The 18,474-nt window shown below is 35.0% G+C and overlaps 1 protein-coding gene across 3 annotated transcripts in view; it reads right to left on the minus strand.

Moving 5' to 3' along the window:
* Positions 1-243: 243 nt before the first annotated feature.
* Positions 244-18,474, minus strand: part of Cdep (Chondrocyte-derived ezrin-like domain containing protein) — a 76,768-nt gene continuing 58,537 nt past the window's right edge. For 2 of the 3 annotated variants that reach the window (XM_022068605.2, XM_022068608.2), the window contains 10 exons: positions 17,851-18,069; positions 16,719-16,905; positions 14,973-15,082; positions 14,289-14,429; positions 13,338-13,492; positions 12,570-12,697; positions 9,025-9,194; positions 7,940-8,047; positions 5,618-5,769; positions 244-5,178 (listed from right to left, as the gene is read on the minus strand). In XM_022068605.2, the coding sequence (XP_021924297.1) occupies positions 5,091-5,178; positions 5,618-5,769; positions 7,940-8,047; positions 9,025-9,194; positions 12,570-12,697; positions 13,338-13,492; positions 14,289-14,429; positions 14,973-15,082; positions 16,719-16,905; positions 17,851-18,069 (1,458 nt within the window). In that variant the 3' untranslated portion in view covers positions 244-5,090. The remainder of the gene's footprint in view (positions 5,179-5,617; positions 5,770-7,939; positions 8,048-9,024; positions 9,195-12,569; positions 12,698-13,337; positions 13,493-14,288; positions 14,430-14,972; positions 15,083-16,718; positions 16,906-17,850; positions 18,070-18,474) is intronic. The other variant, XM_022068607.2, reaches the window with a different exon arrangement.

Genomic DNA, 18,474 nt, shown 5'->3' on the forward strand with positions numbered 1-18,474 from the left:
TTGGAGATAATTACCTTATTACAAATTACATTAATAGCCACACTTCATGTAAAAACCATTATACATTAAATATCCAATTCCTTTTCTGTAAATTTCAGCCCCAAGAGCAGCAACAGAAGTTTTGTAAAGTAGAAACTGAAACATCTGAAAGATAAAGTATCATATGTGGATATTTATATACCATGTTTTGAAATATTTGTGTGTGTGTGTGGGGGGGGGGGGATGAAAACATTAATTTATATGTTTAAATATAAATCAGTACCATATTTTATTATCTTATTTTTATTACACAGAGAAATATATCCAATTAATATTTCATAACAAATCAACAAAGGCTTTTAAGTGTGTTGAAAAGAATTACTGACTAAATATTAGTCTTATCTTTACAGTAATGCAGTTTTTAAGGCCCTTATAATCACGTTTTACCTGCATGTATGTTAGCATTGTACGAACTAAATATTCTAAATAATCAAAAGCAAACATAAAACTATTATTTCCTGTTACAAAAAGAGATAAGTAGGCGTTCATATCTCTGCATACTTGAAATGCACATTATCCTCATACAGAATAAAAAGAAAAGAACAACAATACAAATATTACCATGCTAATGTGATGCTTCAGATGCAAACACCACCCTTATATGTGAGTATATAAAATGTAAAGTTATAACATATAACAATATATTGATATTGAAATTAAAATTAATATAATGTTTTACTATGCACTGGCATTTCTCAAGTGAGGTGAATATTTTATTATGGCTTTCAGTACCATCCCTTGTGCCTAATTTGATAAAAATAATTATTCAGTAAATAACAGCTGCTGTATTTTTCAGTTCTTCATAAAAATGTCTGAAGAATATACAATATATATACAAGAAATTAAAGCATTTTAGCCAACCATAAATTTTAATGTATTTTCCAAAGCTCTTTGCAGGATACAAAAACAGCAATGACAAATAATTGAATACTAGCACAAAATAAGTAAACGCTATATTTTAAGAAAAATGCTACAAACTCGATTGAATGGGAGTAATTATTTAGTGCAATATGACGATCATGATTCCATACAAGTTGAAAGTTAACTGCAAAAAAACAAACAATAACTGAAGAATGACCTATGCAAGAATCCAGATATTGAGAGAACAAATAAACTTCTACATACATTGTCAAAATTTATTAAATTTATATGAAAATAATTACACTGCAACAATATTTTGCCCATTCCATAGCATGGTACCTTCATCATCTTGCAGAACAGTAAATGGTATTTATGTGCTTCATAATCTTCATTGTGTTTGAAGGTATAACAATTCTGGAACTCTGCAAACCATTCTTGTAGGAAAAACTTATTATTTTTAAATCTATATCTCTTCAGTCATTCATTCATCTGTCAATCAGATAAAGAAGAGAGAAACATTTATCAAAGCAAAGATTTACTATGACAAATACTGTAGATAATCATCCTCTCAACTCATCTGATGCTAAACAAATGCTGCAGTTGATATAGTATTAAATAACCAAGCAGCACCAAACACTTTGCTTTTATTAATGAAGAGATAAGAGTTTACCAATAAAAATATAAGAAGAAATTGTAAGATAAAATGACATTTGCCAACTTTCAAATGAATGTAATACTTCCACCTACCAATCTGTTATTTGATTATACCAAGTCATCCTCCAAAGAGCTTTTCCTTCTTCATTGAAAACATTCATGTATCCTTGAGTTTAAATATTTCTTGTGATACTTCTTATGGTGTCTTCTCAGGTTTATATACAGACACATTTTACTTTGCCAACTTTTCAGTGACTACTATAGTGTAATCTGCAAAATATGCTGTCATATTAATGTAAAAATTCTTACCAGTACCATTTTTATTAAAAATTCTTCCATTTGATAGTCCAGTTAAATCTCAGCAGGGACAGTAATGAAAACTGGTTACCTTAACTTGTCTTACATAATTTACAAAATTATTTACTGTGCCTCTGTGACAAGTACATGACTGTCTGCAGTATTATATGATATGTAATTCATTTATTGCCATATGGAAGAAGCTGATGCAGATGACAATGAAATTGTTTTGAAATTATTTCAATTCATTGCTTTGTACAATTACTACAGTATTTCTTCTGCAAACAAAGAAATGATATTAAACTGAAACCCATGACCAGCTGTCAACTTAAAACCAAACTGTCATAACTTAAAATCTGAAATGAAGCAAACTTACCTTTAAGTTTACATTATCCCGAAAATACAAGAGTAGGCCATCAAAGTATAGCAAAGTGATTTTTTTAAAAAAAGGATAGCACACAATATAAAAAAATCCTTGTATCATTTATGTTACCAATGCACAAGATTGTAGTGAATTGCATTGTTATATGGACTGCTTTTGATTGGATTTTACTATAAAATTTCATATGAAAGGAATTAAATTATCATGAAATAAAGATTGATCTCTTATATCTAAATATTAATATAAATTAAGCAAGAACTCTGAATTCAAATACTACCCATTCTAAAGAAAGTTTCATACAATTTAATCTAAAGAATGGGAAAAGGTTTAAAGATAATTTTTTCTTAACACAGTACATCAATGGAAGCTTATTTGTTCCTTTAACTTGCCATTCATATTCTTGATAACTGCTGCTCAACTGTATTTAATTACCTTTTTCAAATTACAAATATGCTATATTTAATATGCAACATTTTGTTTTGCACTGAAGTTTTAAAAATGCATTCATAAAATAATAAAATCATGCAAATGTGTGCATGTGCACGTGCGCACACAGTGGTTATTTTATATTATACCATGTTAAGCGTTAAACAAAGTACAAGTAACTTGGGAACTGGTGCCAATATGAGAAAAAACTCTGAAGGCAGGGAAAAACAAATGCTTTCAAATCACAAGGATCTGAGTAACAGTTCATATAGAAGTACTTTTCAAATTCAGGCCATACAACAGTTAAGTCACAAAGGTGTTTGCATATAACAGCAGGCAATCATGATCAGATTATTATGGTTTTCTGAAAATGATTTCATGACATGAACCTAAGCCATGGATTTCTCCATACAGTTATAACATAAATATATATTAAAATTACTATTCCATTGCTTAAATAACTGTCCACAGACAAACAGATGTAAAATCTAATACTTCATTCTATGCATTAAAATCCTTCAGTACAAAACAAAAATGTCTGACATTCTTATACCATCACCATCTATCAGCCTGAGCTCTATTCCTCATTAATTTGAATCCACATATTAATTAAGAATTCTGTAACTATGCTATTGATGTATCATCTGCTGAAGACTTCTAAACCAAGTAAAATAAAATTACGTGCACACAGACACAGGGGATCATAATTACTTACTCATTTGTGATATAATGATCCTACCAGTAGTTCAGAACATACGCCCTATACCATCAAATTATTAGATAATTAATAAACTGGAAATGATATACAAAGAAGCATTTGTGGCATAATTTAAGGTAGTATCCAAGCATTTGCCTGGTGGGTCGGAGAATAAGCACACAAAATCTCGAGCACAAGTGCTAACAATTCAGCAGCAATGTTCAGAGTCACAGGATCTTATAAATTTACTGTAAATGATGAAATAACAGTGTGGGGAATTTTATGAACTTCTAATTCAGATAGAGGAACTTGTGGAAATGCTTGATGGCATCACTCTACAAGAAGACAGAATCTCTGACAGTATGCAGTCGGAAAAATCAGCAGTCTCTTAGACCAAACACTGTTTCACAATGCAGGCTCAATTGCTGCTAAAAAAGGTTATAATGTTCTTGTAACCTAGCCAGCAATATGAAACTGGTTAAGCATTCTACATGAACAAACAACACTGATGAAAGAATATTTAATAATAACATGTCTATCATTCAAAATAAGAGTGCAATTTGTGTACTTTAATAATTATTGTATACAAGAATAATGGCAACCAAAAGAGAGAAGGAAGAGAGGAAGACAGAGACCAGGATGGAACGACAAAATTACAAGAACCATGATAGAGTGGAAACTACCTCCACAAGGATGGGAAAATAGAGAAGAATGGAAGAAAATATTAGGCACCGGAAGACCGAAGTAACGGTCAAGAAACGGAAGAAGAGAGAGAAGAATAAGGTTGTGTGATGTCCCATCATATGTGATAATACAAGTTCCATTATAAAACAACAAGTCTGCAATACATGTTCTTTCTAATTCATAACAAGGCGTCTTACTCTGTACTCACACCGTTCTAATTAGAGAACATCATACTGTATAAACTGCTGCTCCTTTAAATTTAGTTTATATCCAATTAAAATTTCAGTTCTCTGTATCCCTTTAAAGAAACTGAAAAGTAGTGCATAGCTGCCCTTTCTATCACTGAAACAGGCATTATATGACCAATTCCAAGAAACATTAATTTTATGGGTGGAACACGTGAAATTAAGCAGCAGAAACATATTTTGTCACATAACATTCCAAAGAACATTAAATTATTACCATGTAAATAAGTGTACAACACCTTTAATACATAATTTAATTCCAAATAATATAGTTATATGTACTCTCAAAGATTTGCACACTGAAAATGCTTCTATACCTGAAATCCAAATTTACCAGCAATTAGGTTCAATTTGATTCAGTTCAGTTCAGTTCAATGCTTTGGACTGTTCTTAGATGTAATACCATGGCAAATGCAAGATACCAGCATGACCTATTTTATACATTAGAACACATTAAGTGTTTACATTTATTAAGCATTATATGTATAATTTCATTTCACATCCTACTCCTCCTTTGCTTTTAGCATATGTACACAAGAGTACTCAAGATTCACAATGATCTATATTTGCTCATTTCACACAGAGAAAAGAATTAATACATATATGCTTAATCATTCTTTCCTATTAAACCAGAAACCATAAAAAATTTACCAACTCTCAACACTTAATAACACCCATTAACCTCATTCTTTTAACATGCCAAATGATAGAGTAACTTCCTAATAATGGAACATGTGGAAGAGGTGGTCAGCTTCACAGTTCTTATTACTGCAAACATGGACTTACCAACATCCTATTGCAAAATCTAGCTGTCTTCTAACACACTTTCCTTCCTACTGAACAGCCGTAAACGACCAGAATGCTGTGTAGCACTGCTGATAACTTCCATCCATCTTCAAAAACAAAATGCCACTTGTTAATAACATATGAACATCTGCTAATTGCGTTACTTGTTGTGCCGTGTAGTTGACTGAAATCCAAAACAGTTGGGGTTTTTTTGAAATTTTTTAAATGTCTTAGTTTGTATATGGATTATTGTACAATAAAGTCCTACAATAATCTTTGGACATAAAGTTACATGGACTTACGGAGTTAATAAAGTAACAGCTTGACATAATGGTTTAAAGGAGTTTGAAGGGAGGAAACAATGCTCCACACTACAGAAGTTATGATAGACTATGTCACTGAAAAAGGAATGTGAAACAACTTCACTAATTGGAGACAATGGTAGTAATGAATTAGACCTGCATTTCAGAAGAAGAAAAAATTTAAAACACCAGAAGCCAACAAGTTTCAAGAAGCAACAACACAATTCTGCATTATTTAACTTACCGACCAAATGTGTATTCACTTTCAGCCCGGAAAAAATAAACGTGATTCTTGAACTGGAGTTTGAACACATATTCTTTGTGTATGGCATCTTGCTCTGAGGGAGAACTGACTGTATACCCCAACAGAGGCAAGCTGGCCAATGGGAAGTCATCCTACAAGTTATAAACCATAAAATCAATACATGAATGTAACTTATAGGTGATACATGTAACAAAACTGAGGGCAGTTAAAAACAGCACAATTAAAATCACCTAAAACCCAAGATTAAAATCTATCTTACTGCATCGCCCACTATCATCCTCTTCAATCCTAATATTTCATGAAAAGCACAAATTAAAAAGGTCCTGAATATTAAATCTATACATACTAAAGTTACTAAAGCTGCAAAAATAACAAATCAAGTCTTATAGTCGGCGCAATAGTTTTTGGCCGGTGGAATTTTCAAGGGGAAGGCTAGGAGCGAGTCACTTGTGCGACAGTATAATGCTGACTGCACCGAGGAGCTTATCGGACTGAACGCCCAAACAAAAGAAATACACTGACCTTGCCACCTCAGGTACACGGAGTAGGCCTGTCCGCCAGCTCCACTAGCTTTTCCACCAGCCAAAAACTACTGCACCGACTACACTGTACACAGCATTAGCAACACAGAAAATTATTTTCCTAACAACAAAAACTTTTGGTTACAGACAACTATGGTAAAACGTGTGTTACGAACATGTACTTGGAGAGAACTAACAGGTTTTACTAAATATACTACTCAAAAGCTTGGGTTACACACATGTAAACTTAGCTTTCATGAATGAAATGTAACCAACGGCAGTCTACAGACAGACATACAGCATGAGGCACACTGGTCAGAAGTAGAATCATCTGATATAACCATATTTTGTAGTTACACTGCAGGGTAAGTTGTGAGCCATAAGGCATGATATGACACTCCCAGTCAATAACCTGTTATTCTAATTCTATAAGATATATATAAAAAGTGAATAAGCACCAATTTTGCAGACCATAGGAAAGAAAGAAATCTATAGCCTTCTGAAGAGTATAAAATAAATACTGGCATGTTCAGAATCACTATGCTGTATGAACATACCTGTTTTCCACTTCCTGAATCCTGCAGAGCGTGCACATATAGCATATTTTTTGCTCTCTTAAGGACTGTAAGCTTCTGACATCTATTAATGACTGAGTACACCGAGTTCTGTTTGTTTCCCTTTCACTCGATTTTCTAGCCAAAAGTAGCATAGGTAATGGCATTTTATTATGCAAGGAAAGAAACCAATTCTAGCAGTAATTTAGGCCACTTAAATGTCACTCAAAGGATTAACCAATATTTGTAAATAATTTAATAAAAATGTACAGCAACATTATTTTCTACTGTATCTAATATGAACACCCCACTTAATGGTACCTGCACCTTGTCGTGGTGGTGGGGCTTTAGTACCTCAGTGGTGGTAGCATAGCTACTGGTAGGGCCTCCCTAGCCAGATTGGTCGAGTGGGAAAGGTCAGACTAAGACAGGTACCCTGGTCTTCCAGGTTGGGGGTTGGTCGCAAGGCTAACAACCATGCACCGTAAAAAGGAAGATGTTTCGAAACCTCAATCAAAGGCTCGGACAGATGGACCTAACAGAGGACCGAATGGAAGAGGAGAATTGAGGACGCCATGGACTGAATATGGACCGGAGAGCCACAGAAGAAGAAGACATCTAATATGAACAATTCACTGACTGATCATCTGGCAAACAAAGGGTCTAAGCTGGTCTTTTTCTTTGGTTATTTAAATAAGAACTCAACCATGTCTAGTCACAGTCCATATGCAACAGGCAAAACTGCTTATTATGTTATGTAAGATTACCTTCAACTACGTATGTTAGTGTTTCACAGATACAAAGTTCAACTGTCATTCAGGTATCGAAACTTTAACATCTCGATCAACATCCCAACTACACACCTACCTACAATCCAGCTTAATGTTATACTGCCACCCACTTCTGTTTTGCAAAATATTTTCCATGAAAATTCTATATGCATTGTCTTCCCCAATTCTAGCTACATGTCACCAAGGCCATCTCAGCCCCACACATTCCGTTATCCTAACATTATTAACCAAATCAGATGTTATAGAAACGTCAGTAAAATGTCTTGTCTTTCACAATATGTCAGTTTAAAGTTTATTTTTAATAACAATAATGACTAATTTTTCTAAATGATCAATAGCCCATATGTTACAAAGAGCTTTAAGTTCCTGTAACTGTAAACAAGCATAAATTCATAATGCAAATTTTCTTGTTCAACAAAATTACATCAATCTTACCTGGAAGGTTTTGTAGAAAAATAAACAGAAGTTCGTGAAAACAACCCACAACTTCTGCCAGCCATTGCTGTTCTTGAATTTTCGCAACAGATAACCACTCAGTTGGTTCTAAAAATAAAACATTTATACAGTAAAAACACTAACCCTGATCAACAGAACCTACTTTCTTAGGCTTATCTTCTCTATTTAATGTGACCACTCTTTAAAGAGTAAAGGAGATGGGGCATATCCATTCAAAGCACTGCGCTTGGAACACAGGCAATTCTGTCCTTTTTTATACCTTACTTTCCAAATACCTTTCACCTAGTCCTCTTTTATATTACATGGAAAGACTGAAAAATATTTGCATGTTCATCTCCCCAGCTCCCCCAAAAACTTTTAACTTAACCAACACACTTTCATCTAAATTAGATATAAAGATCATGCAACTATAGGTCATCTCACCTAGATATATTCCAGAAATCAATAATATGTTGGCAGTGCAAACATTTATGAAGGGAGAATACTAGAATCATTTAATATAGGGTGCTAACATTTTATAATAACAGATAACTAACAAAATATGCACCTTTCCTTAAAGCCACTTTTTTGTAGAATGTAAAAGAACACGGTGGTTGTGCAAAATCTAGACATTGTGTTTGGTATTATGGAGAAAATTATCCACCATAACGTAAAATTTCATAAGGACATAGGTTATATAAATGTACATACAAATCCCTGTATGGAATAGCCTACTCATATATGTTAACAATAAAAAACTTGGTGAAATTTAACACGAATGTAATCTGTATTAGTAGAGGTTTTGTAAAGAAATGAATAATTAAATTTTTAATTTATAGTTCCTGCTGGATTCAAAAAATGAAATAAAGTGGCTGAAGAAAGGTATGCACATAAGCACCCCCTGGGACTCATTATTGCACTCTGACTGCATTGAAGTGGTAGTCACGACATTCTGTAAAACAAAAACAATTATTCTGCCTAAATTTAATAGAACACACTAGTGAGTGTATCAGACATGTGTTTAACCAAACATGGTACACAACAATGAAATTATGCCGAGAGAAGTAACTATAAAGTATACTAACTTCTACAGCTCGTAACTGATCACGCATGCTAATACTAGTGTTCCGATGCCAACAAACATGTACTGTCGTGTTGCTGCGCTGAGCGGCTCCTGCTGCTTTCTCCCGCCCTGTTCCATTGGTATCATTCACACCATCCCCACCGCAAGTTTCCATCACCTCATCTGATGAACCTGTGTGAACATTAAGTTTTACAAATACATAAAACTGGACCACACTTTACAAATTGACAATACCAACAGATGGTTAGTGTTTTCACACATAAGACTGATTACAGACACTCATTCTTGCATCATGTCTGTGTGAACTACTGATTAATAATTTCACAAATACAGCCTTCCAAAATTTCCAAATTCAAAACATAATTTCAATAACTTTCTCAACATTTTAATATGCTTTCATTTATAGAAAAGTTGTTATTTAATTGTGGTGCAAACATCCTTATTCAGACATGGCTGGCATGAAACAAAATAATTTATTTTTAGTTTATAAGATAAGAATAAAAAAAATAACATGATCTGTCCCACAACCTTCCATCAATATAATAACTTACATACAATGTGTCTGAAGACCAAGATCTTGGATAATTACAAATTCTCAAATTATAACTTACAGCAAATCTTTATAATGAAGTGAAGTTAAAAACTAAGTGTTATTGTAGGCCATGACAGAGTTCGAGAGGTTAGTCACAGGCTTATCACCTCAGAGGCCTGTTTGCACCCTGATCACTTCAAGTGGGATTTGTGATGGAAAAAGTGACACAGTGACACTGGGATAGGTTTTCTCAGTCCTGAGTTCTTACTTTCTCTACCTTTATCCAAATATTCTCATCAACACCCCTAATGTTTGTTTTTTCTTCAGGCTGGGAGACCAAAGTTACAGATCAGTATTAACTAACTAACTAACTAGATGGCTTACCGAACCCGAAGGTTCATCACCGAATTAACCAAAGCCCTCCACCGGACCCTGTCCTGGGCCAACAAAATCCAGTTTCCTTCAACTCCTATCTCCCATAGATCCCGCCTGAGATTATCCTCCCATCTACGTCTAGGTCTCCCCAGCGGTCTCTTCCCTTCAGGTTTCCCAACCAGTACCCGTTGCACACCTCTTGTCCCATCCATGCGCGCTACATGTCCCGCCCATCTCACTCTTCTCGACTTAATCACCCTCACAATACTGGGGGAGCAGTACAGATTTTTAAGCTCGTCATTGTGCAGTTTTCTCCACGCCCCATCGTCTTCCCTCTTAGGCCCAAATATCCTCCTCAACACCCGATTCTCAAACACCTGCAATCTGTGTTCCTCCCTCTGAGTGAGAGACCATGTTTCGCACCCATACAAAACAACAGGCAAGATTATTGTTCTGTATACTTTAATTTTCAGGTTCTTAGAAATCAGACGGGAAGACAAAATATTTTGGACTGAGAAGTAGCAAGCATTTCCGGAATTTAGTCTCCTCCTAACTTCCTCACAAGTATCATTTTGATTTGTTATTGTTGTTCCCAAATATTTGAACTTTGTAACCCTTTCAAAGGATTTATTAGCCACCCTAAGATAATTTTGCCCGCCTGTCTTCTGATGACGAGATACTAACATGTACTTAGTTTTTTCTGAATTTACTTCCAGCCCCACTTGTCTACCAGCCTCTAGTAAAACTTCCGCGTTCCTCTTTATTGTATTTATATCGTCCCCCAATAAATTAACATCATCAGCATATGCCAACAGCTGATGTGTCCCATTCAATTGCAAACCCTCCTGCCTACCTTGGACCTTCCTGATGGCGTATTCTAGCGCAAAGTTAAAGAGCAAGGGAGACAAAGCATCTCCTTGCTTTAGACCGTTCTTGATGAGGAATGTCTCAGATACATATTTACCTACTCGAATTTTGCTACAGGTTTCATTTAAGCACATTTTTATTAGACCCACTAGCTTCTTTGGTATACCAAATTCAATAAGAATATTATATAGCACTTCTCTCTTCACAGAGTCATAGGCTTTTTTGAAATCTATAAATAACTGATGTACGGTCCCACCGAACTCCCATTTTTTCTCTAGTATCTGACGAATGCAAAAGATCTGATCAATCGTTGATCTGTTTCGTCTGAACCCACACTGATGATCCCCAATAATTTCATTCGCATATGGGGTTAATCTTGCCAAAAGAATGTTGGATAGAATTTTGTAGGAGGTTGATAGCAGCGATATTCCTCGGTAATTACCACACTCAGTCTTGTCCCCCTTCTTATGAATAGGAATAATTATGGATTCCTTCTATTGTTGTGGCATCTCTTCCTTATCCCAAATTAACTGAATAAGCTTATGGATCCTCATATGCAACCCTTTGCCACCTGTTTTAATTAATTCGGCCGGAATCTGATCAATTCCTGGAGATTTATAACTTTTCAACTTCACAATGGCTAGTTCCACTTCATCTAAGCTAGGTTCTGGCACCAACAGTTCAGCTGTATGCATTTTAATCTGTCTAATATCACCAGTATCATGAACATTTAAGAGCTCGCTAAAGAAATTTTTCCACCTATTCACAATTTTTATTGGATCTGCAAGCAAATTGCCACTATCATCCTTTACCAAGTTGGTCTGGGGTTGATATCCTTTCTTAAAGTTATTAATGCCTCTGTACAGGTCTCTGATATTGTTTTCCTTATTATTTGTCTCAAGTTCAGCAATTTTGCCCTTCAGGTATTCCCTTTTCTTAGTCCTAAAGGTTCTACTAGCCTCACGTCTCACGTTACATAGATTATCCGCATTTGTTTTGTTTGGGTTCTGCAACCATTGAAATTTTGTTTGCTTCCTTCGATCTATTAATTTTGAACATTCTTCATCAAACCACGGTTTATTTTGCTTTCTCCTGTAGTATCCTAGTTTCTCTTTTGCTGAAATTTTGATGCAGTTTTTGACATTTTCCCACTCCCTGTTGATGTCCACACTTTCATTATCCTCATTTGTCTCTAAAATTTGAAACCTATTCGAAATTTCAACTTGATATTGTTCCTTTGCCTCTCCCTCACTTAATTTTTTCAAATCAAATCTTTCTGTGTCAAAATTTTGTTTAGTTCGTCTACTTACTGAAAGCCGCTCCCTCACTTTTGCTACCACCAGATAATGATCAGTGTCGCAATCTGCTCCTCTGAATGATCTCACATCAATTACATTTGTCTGCCTTCTCTTATCTACTAAAACATGATCTATTTGATTGTGTGTTCTGCCATCTGGGGAAGTCCAAGTGTATTTATGAACATCACGGTGTGGAAATTAGAGAGGTAAAAACAGGTCAATATCAAAGATAAAAATTATGTGAAATACAAGATTTATTCACATCATGGGTTGAAATAAATTGTTTGAATTAATGTTGGAACACCTTCCACATATACTGCTTCTGAACTACAAAACCCAAAGTTACACATCAAGCTATAACCGCAAGAACATGAGGACCAGAACTAAACAGAATTAACAGTTTAGTACATTTTATTCTTCGTGGTGTTTGTTGGCAGAGTGCACCAACACACCATTAAACAAATGACTACTCACTGCATGACTTCAGACTGAGGTATTGAAGTTTATTATCTCCTTTCTCTCGGGCAGTCTGTATTGTAGCTGTGAGATCTTCCAGCCACTTGTCTTTCTCCTCTTGGCTGCTTGCTGCTACAGTAAGCGCTCTGCCACAATTACCAATAGCACAATAGTAACAGAATATGACATCAGATATGAGGATAAGTTAATGCTCGCATTTTGTAAAAATATGCATTAGTAGAATAATTACTAGCACAAATTTATTAAGTCAAAAAGTATTACAAGTTCAGATTAAAAATTTGGGCTGAAACATTTTTTTCAACACCCTGTTCTCGAGCAAAGTTTAATATCCATATAAAACAACAGTAAAATTGCAGTTTTATATATTGTAATGTTTAGGATTTTTAACCAGAGATGGAATGACAAATGATTGCTCTTAAAAATTAGTCTGAACTTTTGATGAAATTCTATATATCTTAATATGACATGTAACTTATTTATTTATGCTTCATTTCAAATTAGGATGTTCCAAATAGCTCATATCATAGAGCATAACATGATAGAATGATTAATAAATAACAAACCGAAAAAGGTGTGGAAGGAAGCAATTGTGGACTAGTTTCAAGTACTCTATTGTCTTGCATTTGCCTGGAAGGACTTAGGAAACCACAAAAAACCTGTCAGTATATCTTATCTCTAGACCAAGAAAATATGACAGTATATTGAATATACAGTGCCCATTGTATGCACACACATGCACCTTACAGTTATATGATCAACAATTACCTATTGCCACCATAAATACTGAAGCAGTAGTTTGCTCCAGTCTTATTGTCTGGTGTCTCCTCCACTATAACACCTCTCAGTGGCAGCTGACCATGAACTTTGAACTGAGGGCTTGGCTGAACAATGCGGTTGGTATACAGCAAGAGGTCCGAAAACTGTCAATTCAACATAAAATAATTATTTAATGCATAAAGTACATACATAAACATATGCTTGAGGAACCTCATGGCTAATGTTAGAAATCTGTCAAAATAAAACTATTAGATAAAAATATTATGTTTCAATAATATCATCAATACAATGCACTAACCAATTAACTAGATGGCTTACTGAACCTGAAGGTTCATCAACGAATTAACCAAAGCCCTCCACCAGACCCTGTCCTGAGCCAACAAAATTCAGTCTCCTTCAACTCCTATCTCCCATAGATCCCGCCTAACATTATCCTCCCATCTACGTCTAGGTCTCCCCAGCGGTCTCTTCCCCCCAGGCTTCCTGACCAATACCCGGTGCACACCTCTTGTCCCATCCATGCGCGCTACATGCCCCACCCATCTCATTCTTCTCGACTTAATCACCCTGACAATATTGGGGGGGGGGGGAGTACACATTTTTAAGCTCATCATTATCAGTACAATGCACACAGGAATAAAATATTCTTTCTTGTATGGTTTTGAGAAACTTTATACAATTTAATATAAGCTTCAGACTAAACTGAAAAATGCCCAATAACTTTTACTGTATACCCAATACCAAATTTAATGAAAACTAGTTTCTCCAGAGATAAAACATGGGTAGGCAGAGACATGATCTTTCCAAATGTGCACTTCATGCAAAGATTTCATAAGAATAGCACAGAACTGCTGGAGCTGCAGAAAATAAGCAACTCATGAACTGAAACTGATTACTGCACACTGTAGGCAGAATGAAATATTACATAACCTCACTCACCAGGAAGAACATGCGCTGCTGAAAACCTTTACGGGAATGCTTTAGAAGGCACCCTTGTCGCACAAACTCTCTGTCAGGCTGCACTAGATTGTCAAAGCCATTTAGGTCACGCTGCAACTCACACAGTGCCACAAAGTTTTCCTGTCACACAAAGAGAGATATCCATCACTTTGCTGTGCAACATAACGAATATGAGACTTCAATAAAAATGAATACTTCAGAATGTGTTTCCTGAAAACATGACTTATTATCCACCTATCCACTCTTTTCTTATCTAGCTCGACCTCTCGTCACATACACCTACTATTTATACTATAGTACATAGCTTAATAAGAATGTGAGCCAACATTAAATTATCCATAATAATTCATTGTCAGAAATCATTACTGAAATCATTCATCTATGTTTTTATTAAATTTTGAGAAGTGTGTGTAAATTATGGAATGGCATACAGAATTTATACAGGTTATTACTACAGAAAGTGCTTCTTTTTCTTTTGTCCCAATATGTAACTTCCACCATAATACTTCTTTACTGAGACTACGATCAAATCAGTGACACTTGACGTGCATTTGTTATGAGAGTATCCCATTTAGATCTGTTAGGGAAACTCTGCAGACAAATTAGTACCATTAAAACCTAGGACTAATAATTATCTAAATGAAAGAGAAAGTGTATACTCACTGAGCGTTGTAGAACACTGGGAACATTACAAGATGTCTCAATCAACTTGTTTTTTACAGCCAAACAATCTTCATAATCTTGATGATCTTTACCATAATGCTTCAGAAGTCCTGCACAGAACATAGGAGGTAATATCACTACTAGGATAAATGCAAGTATGTGTAGCAGCAAAGGGAATCCAACAAAGTATGTGTTCAGACAAAGTTCTTAAGACTAAATTAAGCTAGTAGTTTTCACACATTTTTTAAAAGAAACAGAACACTGTAATGCCTTATGAAAAGTTCCATAAGTTTCATTCTTGATTTCTGAACTCTCGGACATGGACTAAGGCTGAGGCTAGAGAGCAGAATTCAGAATCTGAAATATTGTATTTTATAAAATGTAGACAATAGACAAAGTACAAAACAACAGTTTTAGATATTATAACACACCATCGCCAAAAACCTTCTGTTGTATCTGATTCATCTTATGTCACTTCTCCCTTTGTTTTTCGACCATTTTATTTAAATTTTTAACTTTTAACTGGGTTCTAATATCATCTTCCTTATCATATCAACTAGCTTAAAACCACTCACTGCTCTTAGAAACTTCACTTCTGCTGTCTGTAATCTTCTTTTCTGGCCTTCTCTTACCAAGTCTCACATGAATATAGACACACTGGGAAGAATGTTTTATAAAATTTGTGTTAATATCCTAGCTTTATGTTTTGTGTATCATGTATAGTTCCACAGATCTGGTTGAATAGTGTAACTTTGTTTTCTATGTATTAATCATTAAAGTATAAAATATGGCAGCTAAGGAAATTTAAATCACCCACTTCCTCAGTTATTTTTTCCTCATATGCAATTTTACTTTTTTAAGGGATATTTTCCTTTATATTTATGGGGTGGGGGGAGATTTTATAATCATAAATTACTTGAATTTTATGTTGGGTGACGACATAAACACAATAAAGAGGAACAAAGAAGTTTACTATAAGCTAGTAGAAAGGTGGGCCTAGAAGTAAATTCAGAAAAAACTAAGTACATGTTAGTATCCCATCAGCAGACAGGCAGGCAAAATCACATTAGGGTGGCTAATAAAAATGACAAAGTTCAAATATTTGGGAACAATAACAAATCAAAATGATATTCACAAGAAATTAGGAAGACTAAATTCTGGAAATGCTTGCTACTTTTCAGTTCAAAATATTTTGTCTTCCCGTCTGATTTCTAAGAACCCAAAGATTAAAATATACAAAACAATAACTTTGCCTGTTGTTTTGTATGGGTGTGAAACATGGCCTCTCACTCTCACATAGATTGCAGGTGTCTGAGAATGGTGTTTTGAGGACATTTGGGCCTAGCAGAGAAGAGGATGGGGCATGGAAAAAATGCATAATGATGAACTTAAAAATTTGAACTCCTCACCCAATATCATCAGGGTGATTAAGTCAAGAAGAATGAGATGGGTGGTTCATGTGGCGTGCATGGATGGAGCATGAGGTGTGCACCAGGCATTGGTCAGGAAGCCTAAAGGGAGGAGGCCGCTGGGGAGACATAAACATAGATGGGAGGGTAATAATATCAGGCAGGATGTATGGGTGATAGGAGTTGAAGGCAATTGAATTTTGTTAACCCAGAACAGGGACCAGTTACTTAGAATTTTATGTAATTCATAGGCTGCTCTTTGTTCCAGTTTGGATGAGGTTCATACAATTCAAAATTAAGCTGCTCCAACTTCACATTCAATGCAGATTGTACTTACTGTCCAGCAGGTTCTCATAGTGCAGAAGTCTCTGAAGAGGCTTCAATATAAATGCAGTCAGTGGCAGATAACAGACTTTCTGCATTTCAAAATCCCGATACAGTTGCTCAAATTTGTGATTCAGTCGGAATGCAGAGTCCAGCTTTTCAAGAACAACCAGATGCTTTGCTAGGTACTTTTCATACAACTGCCAAAACAAGTATAACATAAATGTCAGAATATGCTTCCACAATTAGATAACATGGAGTGGTAAATTAGACTATTTATAAAAAATGGAAGTAGAAACAAATTGGTGTCATATTTTACCAAGGCTGCTTTATGTCTCAACCTTCCACTTGTAACTGTAAAGAAAGACATGGTAAATTTTTTTGGCTCAGCCCTAGGCAACTCTAAAAGTTTTCAGGTGGTAATAAGTTCACTAGAGGCTTTGACTAAAGTAAATCTGTCAGATATAACACTAAAGTTAAAACAGAATTGCTAACATATAGAAAAAGCTTCAAATCAAATTCTAGGTTTATTTATGGTCTGTCGTAGAGACAGGGAACCTCTGGTAGTTCAAATATGATTCAGATTTTGATCAAAGCATGTCAATTTTAATTACTTTACATGTTTCATATTAGGCAGTCTTCCTGAGGTACTCTCCCCCTACATGTACATACCTGTCTCATTCCTGCAGGATGGGCTTGAAGCTAATAAAGACACTGATAAACAACAAAAATTTCAGTTCAAATCTGAACCACCCTCATAAATAAAAAATGTCACATGCCTAGTTCCAACGGTTCACTAGTTCTTGTCATCAAAAAACTAATTGCCATGTTACTGTTTTACATTATATAGGAAACTTACCATGAAATATTTTAGAAACCAGTCTCATTAGTGTTGCTCTCATCCCAATGTTTAAACAACTGCCATATTGGTAATAATTTTGATATTGCAGGAAATTACAAGGTGCACAGCCTCTTGTGGCATGATATTCGTACCAAGTATCACAAAAATCTGTTAAATGGTTGTAACATTCTTGACAGGAAACAGACACACACAGGCATACTTAAGCAAGACTTTCCTTACAAAATATGGAAATCAATTAAAACCAGTAAATTAGTTCAGAGAATGATAAATGCCTAATACTTACTGACAAAACTCCCATATTCTTCAAAAGAACATCTCCAATGCGACGATAGTCTCCATTGAGATGTGCATTACTGCGGCCTTCCCAAGTAGCAAGACGAGTTTCTACATCACGAAGGAAGCCACAGTGGTACTCAAGAAGAGGCTCAATCAATGAAAACAAAGGCATCAAAGCTGAATGTGGCATTTCACCTTCCTCCTTACTCACCTCGTCACGAAACCACTGAGAGAAAAGAATGTCCATCAGCTTAAGTCAAATGTGACACAACATTCAACTTTAAATGCATGTGTACTTTAACCTTTCCTGGCCATGCATAACAGCTTATATATAGTCCAGCTGACCATGCATTGCAGTAGCATATTGTTACCATTAACCCCTTCCTAGAATTAAAATACAGCTGACAGACCAGCAGTATGGAGACTTAAATTCCCTAGTCACATATGATACAAGTTAAGTGTAAGTAGAAAAGTGTGCTCCAATACAATATACACATATAATTAAAAATAATACCAAAACATAAAACATAAATTACTGAAGAAAAATTATTATAGAATAAAATAAACAATGCTCTATTTTCCAGACTATGAAACAATTTGTTAAATGCTATTTTTACACAAAAATGTCATA

This window comes from Zootermopsis nevadensis, unplaced genomic scaffold, assembly GCF_977971745.1.
Source record: "Zootermopsis nevadensis isolate Lab colony 2312 unplaced genomic scaffold, Znev_1.0 Znev_ptg000024l, whole genome shotgun sequence".
Lineage (NCBI taxonomy): Eukaryota > Metazoa > Arthropoda > Insecta > Blattodea > Termopsidae > Zootermopsis > Zootermopsis nevadensis.